Here is a 19573-nt window from a genome sequence, read left to right as displayed (position 1 = left end):
AATAGAACGTGGAGGGACAAATGTCCTTGGGCTGAGGTGTGCTTGATGCATCATTTTTCTCCGCCGCCCCCCCCCCCCCGCCATTTCCCCATTTTTTGACCTGGAGTACTGCGTACAATTCTGGTCACCACATCTAAAAAAGGACATTGTAGAACTGGAAAAGGTGCAGAAGAGGGAAACCAAGATGATCAGGGGCCTGGAGCACCGTTCTTAGGAGGCAAGGCACCAACACCGGGAGCTATTTCATTTTCATTCACCGTGCGGCCCCTGCTCGGAAGCTAAACCAGCACCTCCGCATCTGACATCAGACATGGGGGGGGGGGCGTGACAGGGCCGCGAGGTGCGGCCCCTGATTGGGCGCGGCCCGAGTTCTTTGAACACGTTGGTCCAATGATGGCTCCGCCGCTGCCCAAACGTGTATGTTTGTGGGTGCGTGTTTTACACATGATGTATATTAGATCGAAATGTTAAGGAGGGCCTGCACATGCTGATTCACCCCCAGGCACACACACCGCTAGGGACAGCCCTGGCCCAAAGTAACCTTAAGGGTACGAACAGGGTAACATTTGGATTGTAGCCACAGTTGGTCCTTTACCCATGATTTGATTCTGATTTTGCAGCTTCACTTAGTCTCAGTCTTGCCCTTTCCCGTGCAGGGGCACACCAAAATAATTTGGGTGCCTGGACCTCCCAGACCGCCCCCCCCAGCTGCGAGAGGCCCCCCTACGCATGAGCTCCCACAAACCTCCTTTGCGGGGCCCACCTCGCCAACCTCTGTGAGTTTTTTGTTTGGTTGTTTGTTTAAACAAACGTTAAACACACAAAGTGTGAGGCGTGCCTTGTTAAAGACGCTGGCCCGAATGGGCGCAGTCGGCGTCCCTCCGGTCTCTCCGCTAAGTCTTTCTATTCATTTACATGTGCCCTGCATAGAAAAGTGACACACCCACAGCCATCTCTTGGATTACGTTGCCTGCTTGACTCTGTTAAAGACAAGCATGTTTTCCCTCCTCCCTCTCCAGATTAATTTTAATAGGGCAGCCTTAATATATACATCAGCTTCAACAACTTTGGACCTCAGCTGTTTTTGGACTACAGCTCCCATCATCTCCAGACACAGTGCCAAGGGTCAGGGATTATGGGAGTTGTAGTCCAACATCTGCAGGAAGGCCAAAATTGCCACCTTTCCCTCTCTCACACGCAAATTTAAATGTTACAGGCATGAGACCAGCTACTCTAGTCACTGGCTCCCCTAGAGATTATAGCTGTTGACTACAACTCCCATCATCCCCAATAAATTGCAGGTGTGGGTGATGGGACTTGTAGTCCAACAGTTGGATGGCCTGAGGTTGGTTACCCCTGAAGAAGCCTTTAAGATGCCACAAGATTTATAACATTTGTAATCCATCCCCAGCACAGTATCCCTCCCGTGGCTGTTGCTGGTGTCTCTCAATCAATCATCTTTATAACGGTCCAAGACCAGCATAATTGCTGGTGTCTATCTTATATTTCTTTTTTAGATTGGGAACTCTTTGGGGACAGGGAGCCATTTGAGCCGTTTGAACTTTATTTCTATGTGAACCCCTTTGGGAAACCTTTGTTGAAAAGCAGTATATAATATGTGTGTATTCGTAAAAGAGAACAAAGCCAAAACTATAAGAGATCATCATGAGTAACAACAAAGAGACACCAGACAGAAAATCTGGCTCTGCTATGAGTCAGCAGATTTGGGGTGTCATTAAACATAGCAAAGGGGGAGACGGGCAGACCCGAGTCATGGTTCGCAATTCACCAGGACCACCACAGTTATGGCTTTGCAGAGTTGTTGTTCATCACAACGGGCCTTAGAAGAGAACGTCTCAGTAGACCCATGTGAAATAGCAGGAAAGTGCCATTTGAAGGCACTACGCCCAGCACCAAAAGGAGAGGAGAGCTGGTCTTGTGGTAGCAAGCATGACTTGTCCCCATAGCTAAGCAGTGCCTGCCCTGGTTGCATATGAATGGGAGACTTGATGTGTGAGCACTGCAAGATATTCCCCTCAGGGGATGGAGCCGCTCTGGGAAGAGCAGAAGGTTTCAAGTTCCCTCCCTGGCTTCTCCAAGATAGGGCTGAGAGAGACTCCTGCCTGCAACCTTGGAGAAGCCGCTGCCAGTCTGTGAAGACAATACTGAGCTAGATAGACCAATGGTCTCACTCAGTATATGGCAGTTTCCTGTGTTCCTAAAATATCTGGGGACATCCTTGTCAATACCCCCAAGGAAACAAAAGCTTACCTCTCTTGGAGATGCTCCCCATAACCTCCTCTTGCCAAACTGAAACCTTCTTCTTCAGTAGGTGCACAAAAACCCATGGTCCTCTGGTCTTGCTTGTCTCCTGATCCATCTGGCGTCTTGATCGACTCTTCTTCTCTCTTCTTCCTCCCACCCCCCACAACCAACAACACTCCGTGTTCTCTCCCTCCCTCCCTCTCTGCGCACTTTGTGAACTGCTGGTGCAATGCCGAAGTCCAAAGTTCAGCAACTTGCCTAAGCACACAGATAAATATGAACCTTGGAGGATTTGCATTGCTCCAATGTAAACAGATAGGCGAGGGTCTCTTTATCAGCACTGACTCAGGATAGTTGTTGGGGGTCTGGGACAGCTTTTTTTCCTCCTTTTTTGGCTTAGCGTTTTGTTGTGGGGTGGGGGTTGCAAAGGCGGGTTCCGCTGCCATTTCTACTCTGCTGACGGTCAGGCAGTGCGACTACCGAAACATGGTGTCGCAAAAAAGGTGCCGGAGATGAACGCATTGAAGGCGTGAGTTCTAGCCCGAGAAGAGAAAAAAAGCCGACCCAGAACCATGGTCTCCAAACTGACTCATCTTCAGGTAGAGCTTCTGGGAGCCTTGCTGGAGTCTGGGCTGAGCAAGGAGACCCTCATCAAAGCTCTGACGGAGCAGGACCCCTACCCACCCCATGGCGACAGCCTGGGGCCCATCTGCACGATCCAAGCAGAGAAGAGAGAAACGTGCACGGAAATCCCAGCTCTCGCCAATGGGATGGTGGAGTCCAGGATGTCTGAAGAGGAAACCTCCGATGATGGAGAAGATTTCACTCCTCCAATAATGAAGGAGCTGGAAAACCTGAGTCCAGAAGAGGCTGCTCACCAGAAAGCCGTAGTGGAGAGGCTATTACAGTAAGGATACCTGTGGCCTTTTGTTGTTCTTCTCTCGTTTTTTCTTCTCTCTCAGCCTACCTAGCACTGTCAGGTTCACAGCTGATCGAAAGGCTCAACAATTCTGTCAATCCCAGAACTGTCAAACAAGACGGACAGAACAATGCTCTCTGCCTCCTATTGATCATTTTAAAATGTAGTAGGAAACCTAGTTGACAAATAAGGTTTCAGTCACAAATTAACAGGGTGCCACAAGGCCCTGTTTGGTTAAGAAGTGCTTATTTGAGGCAGGGAGAAATGCTGGAGCTCTCTCAGATCCGTTGAGAGTTGTCCGCATTTCAGGATGACAAGAAGAGCCTGGGGTGTGGGTGGGGACACTCAACCCAATATCCTCAATTTGCGGAAGTATAAAAGGGCATTAAAAACACCTTCAGGGTTAGAAATCTTCCATACCTCATCCACAGTCTTGAAGTACTTCTAAGGGGTTCCCAAACTAGGGTTCCAAACTGGACAACAATTCCTGTTACCCCACAATAGTTCAGCCGTTGTGACTGGGGGTGATGGGAGTTGTAGTCCAGCAACAGCTGGGGACTCAAGTTGGAACCTTGTTCTGCCTAGATATTAAAGCCGTCTTGCTACACCCTCTGAAATGCATGAAATTCCCTGGACATTCACATGATCCTTTCCAGAAGGTGTATGATTACCTCCTCAACGTCATCATCCCCCCCATCCCACCACCACACACACATTTATTTAGAAATATGCAACTAAATTCACTTTACTGTAGTTCAGCGTCACCCGATGATTGCTAACCATTCACCTATTTCACCTCCTTCAGATGAAGCCCTCTCCATTGTTTTCTAAAGCCGTCTGTATTGTACACTTTAATCTCTCTCGAAAATGGCTGATTTCAGCCATCTGTCTTAAAAGTGCTCCTGTAATTTCCCAGGACTTTATTACTCTGGGATTTTAATGCTCATTTCTGCCTTTACTATCCATAATGCATTTAACAATTTAGTCCCTCCCCCCCCCCAAGTCAAATGGTTCTTAAGCTCGCTCCTAAATGGCAGAGCTCGGATCATTTCCTTGGGCTGTTCCTGTCAGAAGGCTCTTTGTACAGATACACAAGAGCCGAGATACACATCTTGTGAGATACACATGAGCTTTGATTTTCTGAAACCCGTCCTGTGAAAATGTGAATCTGTGAAGAGCCTTTCAAGAGAGCTAACCCACATCATAATACATTCAACACATAGTTTTGCCTTGCATTTTTCCTTTTCCTTTTAAAATAGCAGCCTTGAAGTGGGGTGATCTGGGTTGGAGGAAGCCCCGGCATGGGAGAAGTGGTTTAACTCTTTCCTCTCTCATGCCCTATCCCAGCAAATATATATAAATATATATCGCTCCACCAGGTATTTGCTTCAGGAGGGAAGAGACCATTGGCAGCAATGTCAATCTAATCCGGAGTTCAGAAGTGGGACATTTAACGCAATAGGCCTGCTTTGAAGAGCAGACGGTTTAGTGGGCGCTTTCTGCAGTGGGGGCTGAAATCCTACACGATGGCCACACAAATCCAAATCAAGTCCAGAACTCCGCAATAACCAAGCAAGGCTGTAGAAGCCATTCAACTCTGCTAACCACTGGTCTTTCTCTTCTGAGCCCAATACCAGCAAAGGAAGAGTCTATAATGGTGCCAACTCTTACCTGGGTTAGGACGGAGAGAGGCCTCACCACTCTGCGCCCATCTTTCGCCATTGTGCCTTTTGCTTTCCCCTCTCCCCCCAATCTTCTTGCTCTGTTTCTGTCTCTCCCGAGGGCTCACCTCCAGAGCCCCTGAATCCCTTGACCCATGCCTACACATCACCCCACCTTTCTCCCTGGCTCTGTGTTGAGATCTAGGGTCTGTTTGATTTCCAGAGCCTCAGGACCTGGCTGGTTACTAATTATCCAGTGGCTTTATTATTTCTCTTTTGTCTTATAAATTTATAAACGAAAAGGCTCAGATAAGCTTTTTGATCATTAACTTCTGATGATTTATCAGGTGTCTCCTCTCTGGGGAAGCCACGAGGGTCAGGAGAACACCTGTCCGCTTTTCCTCTTGTTATGGATGGGGAAAGGGAAAGGGGCAGGATCTACCTGTTGGGTTTTGGAAAGGAATGTCGCGGGCACATTCACACAGCACTCTTGAATGCCAACGACCTCTTGTTCCAGTGTGTAATATAGCGAATTCTAACGACTCCTGCAAAATGCATACCACCACCACCACTTCACCTTGAGAGAGTGCTTTTTGAGCATCTAGATCGCTCTACGTACATTCTCTCAGTATCCTCACAACAACCCTGCAAAGTAGGTCAGCATTACTATGACCTTCATACAGAAGGAAGAGCTGAGACTCCAGTTAAAGCCTCCCAGTGAATTAAGGGCAGGTGGGAGATCTGGAACAGAATCGAAGCAACTCACGCTTGTAGCCATGGTGCTTTAGCGCTAGAAATCCAGTGCAGATTAGTTCTGCAGAATGGGACAAGCTCATGCCATCATCCAGAGCAGACATGTATCTAGAGCAGGGGGTTCCCAACCAGTGTTCCCTGTAACAGGGATTTCCAGATGTTGTTGACTACAGCTCCTAGAATCCCCACGTGCAATGGCCTTTGGCAGAGGATTCTGGGAATGGTAGTCAACAACATCCAGATATCTCTGTTACAAGGAACACTGTTCCCAACGTTGGATCCCCAGATGTTGTTGGTCCACAACTCCCAACATCCCTGGCCCTTGTGGCTGCGGTTTATGGACAATGTAGTCCAAAAAAAACCCTGAGGACCCATTTGAGAACCCCCTGCCTAGAGCAGGTGCAGTGTAGTGGTTAGGATGTTGGACTAAGACAGAGAAGGCATAGTTCCCACTCAGCTATGAAAGTCACTAGGAGATCTTGGGCCAGTCACGCTCTCTCAGCCTAACCTACCTTGCAGGCGGGTTGTGACACAGGAAGAACCTTGTTGTGTATCCTGGATGCCTTGGAGGAAGGGAGGAGAGCTGGTCTTGTGATAGCAAGTATGACTTGTCCCCTTAGCTAAGTAGGGTCTGCCCTGGTTGCATATGAATGGGAGACTTGTTGTTTGAGCATGGTAAGATATCCCCCTCAGGGGATGGAGCCTCTCTGGGAAGAGCAGAAGGTTCCAAGTTCCCTCCCTGGGATCTCCAAGATAGGGCTGAGAGAGATTCCTGCCTGCAACCTTGGAGAAGCCACTGCCAGTCTGTGAAGACAATACTGAGCTAGATAGACCAAGGGTCTGAATCAGTATATGGCACCTTCCTATGTTCCTAAGGGGGATACAAATGTAAACGTGTATCTCGTGGGCCTCTACTCTCCCTTTTCTATATAGAATACGGTACCTGTACTATCCCAACAATCTTTGCTGTAAGGAAGAAAGGAAATCTTGTTGTTCTCAAAGAACAAAAAATCTCTACAGAGTTAGACCATCTTGGTAGATTTGTCTTCACTGCCTTCTCTTCTTGCTGGTCTGCTGTGCTCCAGTTACTGTTTTTCCTTAAAAAAATATGTCAACCAGCAGTTCAACTTGCTATGCTTCAGTTCTTCCTATGCGTAACCAGGAGTTTTCAAACTGGAGTTGACGGGGGTTGTATTCCAGCAACAGCTGGAGAATGACTTTAGGGAGCTCTTCAAACTTGCATCTGAAGGTACCGACATTGCACAGACACACATGTTTGGCCACTAACTGTGATGACATCATTTAGAAAAGATGACATCATTTAGAAAAGAGGCGACTATGGGGAGGCATGATCGAGGTGTTTAGAATTTTGCATGGAGTAGAGAGAGTGGGCAGTGAGAAATTTTTCTCCCTCTCTCACAACACTAGAACCAGGGGCCATCCCATAGGAACATAGGAAACTGCCATATACTGAGTCAGACCATTGGTCTATCTAGCTCAGTATTGTCTTCACAGACTGGCAGCGGCTTCCCCAAGGTTGCAGGCAGGAGTCTTTCCCAGCCCCGCCTTGGAGATGCTGCCAGGGAGGGAACTTGGAACCTTCTGCTCTTCCCAGAGCAGCTCCATCCCCTGAGGGGAATATCTTGCAGTGCTCACACATCAAGTCTCCCATTTATGTGCAACCAGGGCAGACCCTGCTTAGCAATGGGGACTAGTCATGCTTGCTACCACAAGACCAGCTCTCCTCTCCATGAAACTGAAGGCCAGGAAGGACCAGCAAAAGAAAGTCATTCTTCGTGCAGCGCATAGTTAATCTATGGAATTCTCTGCCACAAGATGGAGGACAGGTCTATCAGTGGCTACTAGTCTGGTGACTATGGGCCACCTCCAGCCTCAGAGGCAAGATGCCTCTCAATACCAGTTGCAGGTAAGCAGCAGCAGGAGAGAGGGCATGCACATACCTCTTGCCTGTGGGCTTCCCAGAGGCATCTGGTGGGCCACTGTGTGAAACAGGATGCTGGACTAGATAGTCCTTGGGCCTGATCTAGATGGGCTGTTCTAATGTTCTGTTCATATGATATTAGACAATTGTCTTACCCAGCTTTGGGAAGGGTGTGCTCTCCAAGGTTTTTATTGCCTGCGAGTAAAAGCCTAGGTAGGAGGAGGCAGAAGAGATCATACGTGGGAGCCTTGCTCTGGGTAGGACAGTGCTATCCTACCCAGCACCTGCACCCAGCTGTTTAATGAGGTGGGATAAAAAGCTGTTCCACCCAGTTCCCACACAATCACTCTTCCTACCAAGGTTTTGACTTGCACACAGCCAGAAATTGCGAGTGTGCACAGCTCATGACGCTGGGCCAGTTTATGGTCCTGTGGACTAGCTTATTTATATAGCTCCATGGATTTGGCCATCTAGAGCAGGGATTCTCAATGTTGGGTCCCCAGATATTATTGAACTTCAACTCCCATAATCCCCAACCAAAGGCCACTGGGGCTGGGGGTTATGGGAGCTGAAGTCCAATAACATCTGGGGACCCAACGTTGAGAATCCCTGATCTAGAGGATATGAAAACAATCCTAATCCCTGTTTCCCAATCCACATCTTCAAAATGCCTATCTTTGCAGGGATGCAACAGAAACATTATGGGGACTTAACGTGAGAGAATGAGCACCTTCCCCCAGGAAGTGGTGCTGCACAAGCCCCAGGGAGATGTGGGAAAGCATAGCAGTGCCCCACATGTCCCTCCACCCCCCGCCCACAGGTCCTATCTTTGTTCTACTCTTGAGGACATCCGGATCTGTGGCCTGCAACAGCAGCAGCCTCCTTTCACTCTATGCCTGTTTCTGGATTCTCTCCAGGGGCTTTTCTGTTTTGCCGCTAGCTACACTCTGCCCCATATTCCAGAGGGCCATCGGCGAGTAAACACGTGCTTCATTCCATGTCATTAGCTTGCTCAAACAACTGAAACGGTTTGGACTTTGGCCTCGGAACATGCCCTGCTCATGCTGAAAGTACCTGGATGGGTTTCACAGCTGAATAACTCCTTCCCACACCCTAAGCAGAGTGTGGGTTCCCCCACCCACCCACACACACAAAGGAATCCCACAAAGAAAAGGGAGCTGGACTCAGCTAGGCCATTCCACCCACAAGGAGGTCTGTGGGGTGGGGAACTGGGGGTGTGCACGGAACCGATTCCGGCGGTTCGGTTAGAATTCGAACCGGACCGCTAGACCTTGAGCTGGTTTGAGTCAAACCGGCCCCCGGTTCGGTTCAACAGTCAAACCAGGTTGGACCAGTTCCGAGCTGGTTTGTTTCATTTTGAGGAGTATTCTTGTAAAGGGGAATCCGGTGAGGATTCTGGTGGTAAGGTACCCTCTTGCTCTCCCTCTCCCTGGCCTCCATTAGCAGTAAAGGGGATTCTCCTTTACAAGTGGGTTGTAAAGTAAAGTAAAGGGGATTCTCCTTTACAAGTGGGTTGTCAACTCTGTCCTTTCTGGAGGCTGTTTGCCTGCTACTGCAGTGGCTTCAAGCAGTTTCCCACAGAACCCAGGTTTCCTTAGAATTATGTTCTGAACTAGTTAAGCGGTTAAGAGGGGTGCCTCTTAACCGCTTAACTAGTTCAGAACATAATCAATTCAAACCAGGATCGAGTTGGTTCAAACTCAGACTGGCACCCTTTGCAGGGGGTGGTAGTGTGCAGTTCAAGATCGAACCAACCCAGGTTCAAATAGAACTAGCTCCACACATATTTATGGGGAATAAACAGATTTGGCATAGTGAAACTGGTTATTGCCCTGGTGGGGAAGGGAGTCAAGGCCACCTATTTGATTGGTGAGGGGAGTAAATCTAATCTCTGAGGAGGAGTTTAAGCCATCTCCTAAGCGAAGCAAAGGAAACCATTGAGGCTTCTACACGTAGCTATTTCCTTCTCAGGTGAAATTATCCCATTTCTGTGTCCCTTCTTAATTGAAGTTCGTCTTCAACTGAATTAACAGCCTTCAGAAGCAGGGGCGTAGCAAGGTTGGAGTGGGCCCAGATACAAGATTTTAAAATGCCCTCCCCCCTCACTGAAGCTCAGCTCATGAAGTAAAGAAATCTTAAATGAGGCTGAATAGTGGTCACAAAAAGCATAGTAAAAGTTATATACATATAGCCTATGTGCCACAATAGAACATCATCCTAAATTATTTTTTAAAAGGTTTTGTAAATTGTGGACGATGCAAGTCATTGAATGGTACTAGAGAAAGACCTGCTGTTCTGGTAGCTCCGGGTCTTAACACTCACATCAGTTTCGGAGGATGCATACAACTGAAGGAAGCCCGGGCGGGTGCGCAGCTGGGGGAGTCAGTCATGTGACTTTCCTCTGTGTGTCCCCCGGCAGTGGGCCCCCAGACAATTGTCTCCCCTTGCCCCATTGTAGTTACGCCCCTGTTCAGAAGAGACACAGTTGATGAAGACTCAACTCTGTCCCTTCCAGAGGCTGTTCGCCTGCTACTGCAATGGTTTCAAGCAGTTTCCCACAGAACCCAGGTTTCCTTAGAAGTTTATAAAGTATTCTTCAAGGAGAAGATTGGGAATGGTGGACAATTGAAAGACTGCTTGCTCACCATTATTAATGTTACTGCACTGTGCAGCCTCAAGGAAGCTCTCAGCTCCGGGCACCTTCAAGGGCATACATGCACTCAGAGAACAGTGAAGCCCTAGTGTGTACCCCAAAACACTCCTTTGAATCTTCAGGGGTTCCTTTCCACACTGACAGACCAATGTGGAAAGAGAGTTTCCATAGTCTGCAATTCACTGTACTACAGATTCCTAAAGCCAAAAGAAGTTGGTCCTTTGTGAGGACCAACCAAGATGTCACCGAGTAGTAGTAGGTAATCTTTGGAGTTCTCCAGAACTCTTCTTCAGGATGTTAAGCAAAATGAAAACAAAACAAGGATTCAGAGTTATGCACATCTAAGCCCATGGATTTAAATTTAAATAGGCATTTAAAACTGCCTGGGATGGGGCTGCTAAGATTCTTCTGGTGCTGTTGCGAGCAAAGCAGTTAATGTCAATTATTTTGCTGTTAGAGCATGTAAGAAAAATCTTTCACTGTCAAGAAAAATGCCAAGCAAAGAAATGGAGGGGAATTATATATACAATCGTAAGATAATGTATTTGGAAAGGCAGGGTGATCATGGGAGTGGCACTCATATTTTCTGAAAGGGAAGCAGGGAGGGGAACGTGCATGAAAAGTCCCTCCTCATGGTCGTTCTCTCTTTCTTCGTCTTCTTTTTTGCTGATCATGGCAATTACTGTTGGGGCCCTGGGATGGGATTGCAACATCGCTTCTGTTGTTTCAGATAGTGCACAGGCGAGTTCAATTCAAAGAGGGCCAAATTCAATAGAGAAAAAGATTGCTGGAGGCTATTCTTACCTTCCTTCCTTCCAAGTCCAATTTATTCAATGAAATCAACAAAGTTGCAGCCTCCAGGGTCAAAGACCAAGCGTGACGGTGGATACTGGTGGTGATCTGAAGGGTCGGGATGCAGGCCTGGTCCAGTGCAGGAATCCCAAATTAGTTTTCAAAGGGATCAAAGGTCCTTCTTGCACGAAGGACGGGACTCTTAAAAACCAGCCGTCCTCTATTGCTGAGGGAGGTGGTCGGGAATAGCAGGGGAAAGAAAGGGAAAGGAGGTGAGGGGGATGAATTGAAGGGGAAAGCAGAGATTATTTCTGCAAAAAAAAAAAAAAAAAGAGCATTAGGAACGAAACATTGAGAAGTTGCCCCCATGAATGCCACATTCCCAGTTCTCAGGATTGGGTTTTCCTTTTAATGCTAACAACTTGATATTTACTTACCATTTAAATTTGAGATGCTGCTATAAATTATCAACCAGGCCCTTGTTCCCTTTGAGTTTATAACTAACTACCTGGGTTACTTATTGTTCAGGTAACAAAAGGGAGGTGAGAAAGCCCTCAAAAAGCCACCTCAGAATCTAGCAAAAAAAGGGAAGACCAAAGTGGAGGTGCAACCATGGACCTGAAGGGGGTAAAGGGGTCAGGGAGGGATAATTCTGAATTAGGGGAGCTGTTGCTAGGCAACGGAGGCCTAGTGGACACAAAAAAGCCAGCATGACCATGAAAGACCGCTGGCAGCGTCATGAGCAATAGGAACGGAGCAAAGCACAAGTGCTCAAAATAAGCCTCAGATCTTCTCCTATCCCCTACTTCGGGGGTTCTCAAACCTGATTCCCGATATGTTGTTGGACTGCAACTTCCATCATCCCAGCCACAATGGCTGAAGGCTGGGGATGATGGGAGTTGTAGTCCGACACCACCTGCAGAATGGAGTTTGAGAAAACCCGCTCAACAGGTGATATGTAACATCTGTGTGCGCAAGGCAGATGACAAGAAATCATGGTTCAGGGCTGGATCCTCATTGTTTATGATTGAATGGATATTCTACTGCCCCGTTCAAGGCAATCTGAGGCAACGCCTTCAATGCAAGGCATTCGAGCAATGAAAACAATCACTGAGGATAATAAATATGTTAATTTTTTATTTTAAGCCATCTTCGGCTGCAGTGTGCTGGAGGAACAGGGGGAAAATGTCTAAAAGAAAGGAAATTAATTAACTAATTAAACACAATGATTACAATGATCAATGATCATCAAAACCAACAGAACAGAGAGAGAGATAAGTTTATTCGGTCACTGACCAGCAACAGAACAGTGGAAAATAGAGCTAGACAGCAGATCTGGGGGGTAGGAAGACATTTAAACCAATGTTTAACACATTTCCCTCATGCCATTGGGTTCCTCCTCTGTCCCCTTATGAAATGTATATTTCCTGCCCTGCTTGGATCAGGGCTAGCCGCTGTACCACCGGATCCAGCATTTTCTGCAACATACCACTAGCCACCTAATGGTGCAGCAGGGAATGACTTGACTACCAAGCCAGAGGTTGCTGGTTCGAATCCCACTGGTATATTTCCCAGACTATGGGAAACACCTCTATCGGACAGCAGCGATATAGGAGGATGCTGAAAGGCACCCTCTCATACTGCGCGGGAGGAGGCAATGGTCGACCCCTCCTGTATTCTACCAAAAGACAACCACAGGGCTCTGTGGTCGCCACGAGTCGACACCGACTCGATGGCACAACCTTTCCTTTCCTGGATCAGGGCTGTACCACCAGATCTAGCATTTTATTTTATTATTGTATTGTTTGTTTGTTTGTTTGTTTGTTTATTTGTTTGTTTGTTTGTTTGTTTGTTTGTTTAGTAAGCCTGGGACCTAGGACCTTCTGCATGCAAACACTGAGCTGTAGTTCCATCATTATAAACTACCATCTACTGGGTCAGACCCTTGGTTCATCTAGCTCAGTATGTCACCAGAGATTCTCAAGTGTGTGTGTGTGTGTACACCAGTTTAATGGGGTCCCATCAGTGGACTCCCAAAAAAACCTTTTTTTGTCCTACAGATCAAAGCACATAAATCATATAAAATAAAGTGCATAGTGGATCACCAACATTCTCAGCTGTTCTACAGTACTTCCATGGACCACCGGGATGGAGCTCATGGACCACTGGTGATCCACGGACAACCGTTTGTCAGCATGGTGTAGTGCAGGCCTGCTCAACTTGCCCCCCCCCGATGTTTTTGGACTACGGGTCCAAAAGGGGGCCCGGGAGCCAAAGTATTAAATGAAACCTATATTACACGTTATTGCAAGAGCTCATAGCTTATCTATAGATCTCATTTCTTGATTTGATTTCTTGTGGAAATATCTCACCACATCTGAAAGTGATGTGGAGAGAGAAGCTTTATCTTTATCAGAGCAATAGCCTGCTGACCTTAACGGTCATGATTTTGGAAAAGAAATGCAAAATTTCCCTCAGTACATAAAGCAAATTTTGTAAATGCACAGTTAAAGCCATTAGATCTATTGAACTTGTTAACAGAGTACAGACTTTGTGACCTGTTTTCCAAATATTTGTGTTAGTTTAAGAATACTATTAACAATTCCAGCAACAGTAGCTTCTGCAGAGAGGTCATTTAGCAAACTCAAGCGGATTAAGAATTATTTAAGGTCTACAATGTCTCAGGAACAGCTTGTGGATTTTCAAGCGTGGGTCTGCAGATGTTGCTGGACTACAACACCCATCATTCCCAGCCACAATGGCCAAAGGCTGGGGATGTTGGCAGCTGTAGTCCAACAACATCTGCAGGGCCAAGCTCGAAAACCCGTGCTCTAACTGCTTTGGAAAAACCCACGTAGTAGGCAACAGAAGGAGAAATAAAGAGGTGTGAGCTGAGCTAGCAGGTATGAACTTTGTCCTCGTTATCTGTTTGTCTTTGGAAACCTGTCGAGTTACTACCCACCCAGCCCTCAAGGCCCCACCCTCCAGACCTTGTTGCAGCTACACACACACACACACACACACACAGCCTGAGAAGCACCACCCTTAAATCCACCCATCTGCGGCTACTCCCAGTTTTGGAAACGAAAAACAGACGCCACCTATTTGATGCTTTGCATAAAATGCCTATTAATTGTCAGCATACATTTTGAAAAGTGGGGGGGAGAGATTGCTCCATTGCAAGGCCAAGTTAATCCAGAATTATGAGGGCGCTGCTGTCGTATTCCAAGAGGAGGGTCAATGGCCAAGCTGGGGTCTTCATGGAGGCAGGAGCCAGGTGTTGGTTCAAATCCCAGGAAGTACAGACCCAGGACAGCTCTAAGGGAACATAGACATAAGAACCTAAGAACAGCCCCGCTGGATCAGACCCATGGCTCATCTAGTCCAGCATCTTGTTTCCCATAGAGGCTCACCAGATGCCTCTGAGAATCCCACAGCCAAGAGGTAAGTGCATGCCCTCTCTCCTGCCGTTGCTCCCCTGCAACTGGTATTCAGAGGCATCTTGCCTCTGAGGCTGGAGGTGGCCCACAGCCACCAGGCTAGTGGCCATTGATAGACCTGCCCTCCATGAATTTGTCTAAGCCCCTTTTGAAGCCATCCAAGCTGGTGGCCATCACTACCTCCCATGACAAAGAATTCTATAGATCAATTGTGCACTGTGTGAACAAGTACTTCCGCTTGTCGGTCCTAAATTTCCCGACCTCAGGCTACACTCGAATGCACGATGAAAAACCCAAATTGTGTGTGAGGTGTTCCCCGATAGCTGGCAGGGACCTCGGAGTAAATTTGGGCGATATGTGAAGGCACACCTCAATACGAGAGGAGATGCAAACTAAAAGCCGGGGGTGAAAAACTTCCATAAGAATTTAAAGCCCAGCAAAGTACTAATAACATTCTTTAGCACCCCTTTGGTCCCCCAAACTAGTTGTTCTAGAGTCGCTTCTGGCCCTAGATCCAGGGTCATGACAATGGTTTGGCACCAAAAATAATCTGTGAATGTTCAAAAGCCCCAAGAGGCTAGTACTAAATAGGAGGAGAATGTGTCCAGCTTTGCTTTCACTGCGCTCATTACGTACACGAAATGCCATTGGTTGGGGTTTCTTACACCTGAGAAGAAATATTCTCTTTTCCATGCCGTGCGTTTTCTTTCTGTTCCTTCCAGAGAAGATCCCTGGCGGGTAGCTAAGATGGTGAAGTCCTACCTCCAGCAGCACAACATCCCACAACGGGAAGTGGTGGACACCACTGGCTTGAATCAGTCCCATCTCTCGCAGCATCTCAACAAAGGCACGCCCATGAAGACCCAGAAGAGAGCCGCCCTCTACACCTGGTACGTCCGCAAGCAGCGAGAAGTGGCCCAGCGTAAGTACAGCAACCAGCTGGTCTTGTCTCTCTCCAGGGGGCAGCACGGAGCAAAGGCAGATCCAAGATGGCGCTGAGCCCTTGCTTTGCAGGACCAAGGTCCCAGATTAAATCCCTGGTGGCATCTCCAGGTTTTTGATCGACGGATCGATTAAATGCCGTCATGTCAGTGTCAACTCTTCGCGACCACGTCGATAGATTCTCTCCAGGAGGATCTGTTTTCCGCTTGGCTTTTAGGGTCTCTCAGTGGTGCATTCATGGCTGTCGTCATCGAGTCCATCCACCTTGCTGCTGGTTGTCCTCTTCTTCTCTTTCCTTCCACTTTCCCCAGCTTTATGGATTTCTCAAGGGAGCTGGATTTGTGCATAATGTGTCCGAAGTAGGATAGTTTGAGCCTGGTCATTTGTGCATCGAGTGAAAATTCTGGATTGATTTGTTCTATGATCCATTGGTTTGTTTTCCTGGCTGTCCATGGTCTCCTCAAAAGTCTTCTCCAGCACCCAAGTTCAAAAGCGTCAATATTTTTTCTATCTTGCTTCTTCAAAGTCCAGCTTTCGCATCCATCGAGTGTCATGAGAAAAACCATTTTCCGAACGATTCTAATCTCTGTAGGTATAGACAAGTCATGGCATCTAAATATCCTTTCCAAGGATATCTAGGGCTGGGGGACTGTAGCCCCGGAGAGCTGCTGCCAGCCAGTGTAGACAATGCTGAGTTAGAGCTGCTGCCAGCCCGTGCGGACAGTGCTGAGCTAGATGAACCAGTGGCCTGAGTCAATATAAGGCCATTTAAGAGCATAGGAAGCTGCCTTGTACAGAGTCAGACCACTGGTCCGTCTAGCTCAGGCCTGCCTACTTGGACTGGTAGCATCTCTCCAAAGTTTTCGGGCAGGAGCCTTTCCCTGCCCGACCTGGAGATGCTGCTAGGGATTGGACCCAGGACCGTCTGCATTCGAAGCAGATGCTCTGCCACTGAGCTACAGCCCTCTCCCCCAAAGGTCTCTGGGTATCTCCCATACTTGGGTCTCTCCCACCCAGGCACCAGCCACGCCGAGGTCTGCTTCGATTCAAGGTCTGCTTCGATTCAGCTAAGTATCAGTTAAGTATCACGTGCCGCTTAGACCAGGGATTCTCAACGTTGGGTCTCCAGCTGTTATTGGACTTCAACTCCCATAATCCACAAGGCCACTGGGGCTGGGGATTATGGGAACTGAAGTCCAATCACATCTGGGGACCCAACGTTGAGAATCCCTGGCTTCGACCAGACTCTAGGACTTGTTGTAACCATTTCCTGCCCTGGCAAGAACCGCGGGGCAGACCAGATGTCCTCAGTGACATCACGGGAGATTCTGGGCACCCCTTTCTGATATGTGTACTGCTCAGTTTGAGTACGTTTGTCCCTGTGTATTCGGCAGCAGCTGGGCTAGGCAGAGTGCCTTGGCACACTAGACACACATTAATCCAGTAACTGAAAGTTTCTGGGAATCCAAAGTTCCCTTCCACAGAGGAGGCTGCCCGTTGGATCTCTGTACGATTCACAGCTCCACCCTCACTGCTTTTCAGCTGATCTTTATGCGGGGTCACCAGACAGAAGCAGAGCAGAGATACCCGCTTGTAGGTAGGTTGGCTTTGCATCCCTGCTGGAGGTATCTGAGCTAGGCTTGCTTGTTGCAGTCAGAATCCACACCCAGGAGGACGATTTATCTTGCAAAAACACAGGGCAATCAATCCTGATTCTGACACAGCCTTTGGGGATGTAAACGTGAAGAGGAAACTTGTGCCTCAGCAATTAGGACCCAGCGGGGTCTGAGGTGAGCAGTGTGGGGCAGGTCAAGGGAGAGCCCGTCTTGTCCAGACAGAAGCTCAGCCTGGAGAGCCTAAAGACCACGAGAGTTCTTATACAGGGCCAGGAAGGACCTGCTAGGGTCCCCAGGTCACCTGAGTCTTTTTGAGCTAGCTGGCTGCAGTTCCCTCTCCTGCCACTGTCAAGGTGGTGCTGTGGAGCTGTGAGGCTCAGATCAGTCATTCCTCTCCATGCCCCAGAGAGGAAGGAAGCCGTGTTCCCTGTAACAGGGATTTCCAGATGTTGTTGACTACAATTTCCAGAATCCTTGGTCAAAGGCCATTGCAGCTGGGGATTCTGGGAGCTGTAGTCCACAACATCTGGAAATCCCTGTTACAGGGAACACTGGAAGGAAGGTGCCTGAGCCCTGCTTCTAAAGTCTCTAGTCTCAAACATCCCCCCACCGTTTACACAAGGTATGGGGGTCGTTACACTAGGAAGATGCAAAAGACTGGACGGTGCCCAGCTCTCTCTCCTGTTTCTTCCAAGTTATTCTTTTTGCAGCTGAGGAAAATCACAAGAGATGCAACCAGGGCCAATGAATGTAACATACGCTTCTCATTTAACTTATGTGCCTCCTCCTACCTGGATCCTCTGGGGCAGGGATTCTCAATGTTGGGTCCCCGGATGTTATTGGACTTCAACTCCCATAATCCCCAGCCCCAATGGCCTTTGGTTGGGAATTATGGGAGTTGAAGTCCAATAACATCTGGGGACCCAATGTTGAGAATCCTTGCTCTGGGAGACCTTGACTGGCAGGTGAAAGAACACGGGTAGTAACCTCTGGCCTCCCCATGTTGTGGTTCCAGAATTCACCCACGCTGGCCAGGGCATCATGGTGGAAGACAGCATGGGGGACGACCTACCAGCCAAGAAGGGGAGACGGAATCGCTTTAAGTGGGGGCCGGCTTCACAGCAAATCCTCTTCCAGGCCTACGAGAGGCAGAAGAATCCAAGCAAAGAGGAACGGGAAGCCTTGGTAGAGGAATGCAACAGGTGACTGGGGTGGTGGGGTACCTGTTTCTAGCACACTGATGGACAGAGGAGCACCTTGGCCATTTTGCAGCCCGCCCCTGCAAATTAAGCATCATCCTGCTCGGCCAGGCAACCACACCACCCGGGATAGACTACAGAGGATTTGGGGGCCCCCAGGGGATGTGGAGGCCATAATTCCCATCATCTTCAGCCACAGTGGGAGTTGTATTCCAGTCGCATCTGGGGGCCCAAGATTGGAAATCCCTGCTCTAGGCTAACTGCCCCCTGAGATAGTGCCTTCCCCAGTGAAAAATACAAGTATTATCAATTTTGCCCCAAGCAGTACCCCTATACAGCCCCACCCCACAAAGCATGGAGTCCTGTTGGCAACATACGTCTGTACGATGCTCCACAAAGTGTGGCATCCTGTTCAGACACACACCTCTCCTACCCTAAAGGATGCTAGTTTTTTAGACCTTGGGGTCAGTGTAGCGGGGCCAGGTTATGTTTTTTAAGCTGGTATTTATGCCTCTTGCTCTATGATCGCCCTACATTTGTTAGAAGGGATTCCATGCAGACCTCTCTTAAGATCTGTTGGGCCAACTTGGGTCTACATAACACTTTTGCTTTTAATGCATATTACAAAATCATTCCTTGGTTTAGAGTAAGGTGGGGCTGATTCCTTGCACAATTTCCTCCCAATTAGGCTCAGACATATAATTAAAGGCAAAGCCCTGATTAAACTCGATGGCAAAAAACCCCAAAGCAACACCGTGGAGAGACCCAAGCCAATTATAATAAGACTATAATTAAGACAATAGAGGAGCCAAGTGTAATTATCAGAAAACACCTTGCTGGAGACAGAGAGCTGGATTCTTGTGTGCCCTGTGCTGGTGTCCCACCTTTCCAAAACTGTTGAAGAAAGATGAAAATTTGCTGTCATAGGCTGTGCTGATAGTCACTAGCTTAGATGGCTTTCTAAGAGGATTAGACACATTCATAGAGCAGGAGGAGAGGTCTAACAGTGGTCATTAGTCAAGATGGCCAAATAGAGCTTCTGTGTTCAGTGGCAGTATACCTCTGCCTACCAGTTACTGGAGAAGAGCAACAAGGAGAGAGTGCTCTTGCTTTCAGGCCCAATTTACAAAAAGGTTTTGTAAATTGTGGACGATGCAAGTCATTGAATGGTCCTAGAGAAAGTCCTGCTGTTCTGGTAGCTCCAGGTCTTAACACTCACATCCGTTTCGGAGGATGGATACAACTGAAGGAAGCCCGGGCGGGTGCGTGGCTGGGGGAGTCAGTCATGTGACTTGCCTCTGGGGCACCCCACAAGGCAGTGGGGCCCCAGACAACTGCCTCCCCTGGCCCTATTATAGTTACAGCCCTGG

At 48.1% G+C, this 19573-nt stretch overlaps 2 protein-coding genes across 2 annotated transcripts in view; one reads left to right on the top strand and one right to left on the bottom strand.

Moving 5' to 3' along the window:
• The window catches only part of SPPL3 (signal peptide peptidase like 3), a 40186-nt gene extending 37791 nt beyond the window's left edge, over window positions 1–2395 (bottom strand). The window contains exon 1 of the mRNA XM_053280485.1: window positions 2272–2395. Coding sequence (XP_053136460.1) covers window positions 2272–2380 — 109 coding nt within the window. The 5' untranslated portion in view covers window positions 2381–2395. The remainder of the gene's footprint in view (window positions 1–2271) is intronic.
• A 326-nt stretch (window positions 2396–2721) lies between these two features.
• The window catches only part of HNF1A (HNF1 homeobox A), a 29329-nt gene continuing 12477 nt past the window's right edge, over window positions 2722–19573 (top strand). Inside the window, exons 1-3 of the mRNA XM_053280484.1 lie at window positions 2722–3172; window positions 15169–15368; window positions 18020–18206. Of these exons, the coding sequence (XP_053136459.1) occupies window positions 2838–3172; window positions 15169–15368; window positions 18020–18206 (722 nt within the window). The 5' untranslated portion in view covers window positions 2722–2837. The remainder of the gene's footprint in view (window positions 3173–15168; window positions 15369–18019; window positions 18207–19573) is intronic.

The sequence above is a fragment of the Hemicordylus capensis genome, chromosome 15 (assembly GCF_027244095.1).
Source record: "Hemicordylus capensis ecotype Gifberg chromosome 15, rHemCap1.1.pri, whole genome shotgun sequence".
In the NCBI taxonomy this organism is placed as follows: Eukaryota; Metazoa; Chordata; class Lepidosauria; order Squamata; family Cordylidae; genus Hemicordylus; species Hemicordylus capensis.
Note: the sequence above shows the minus strand (reverse complement) of the source record. Positions and strands in the feature narration are given on the sequence as shown.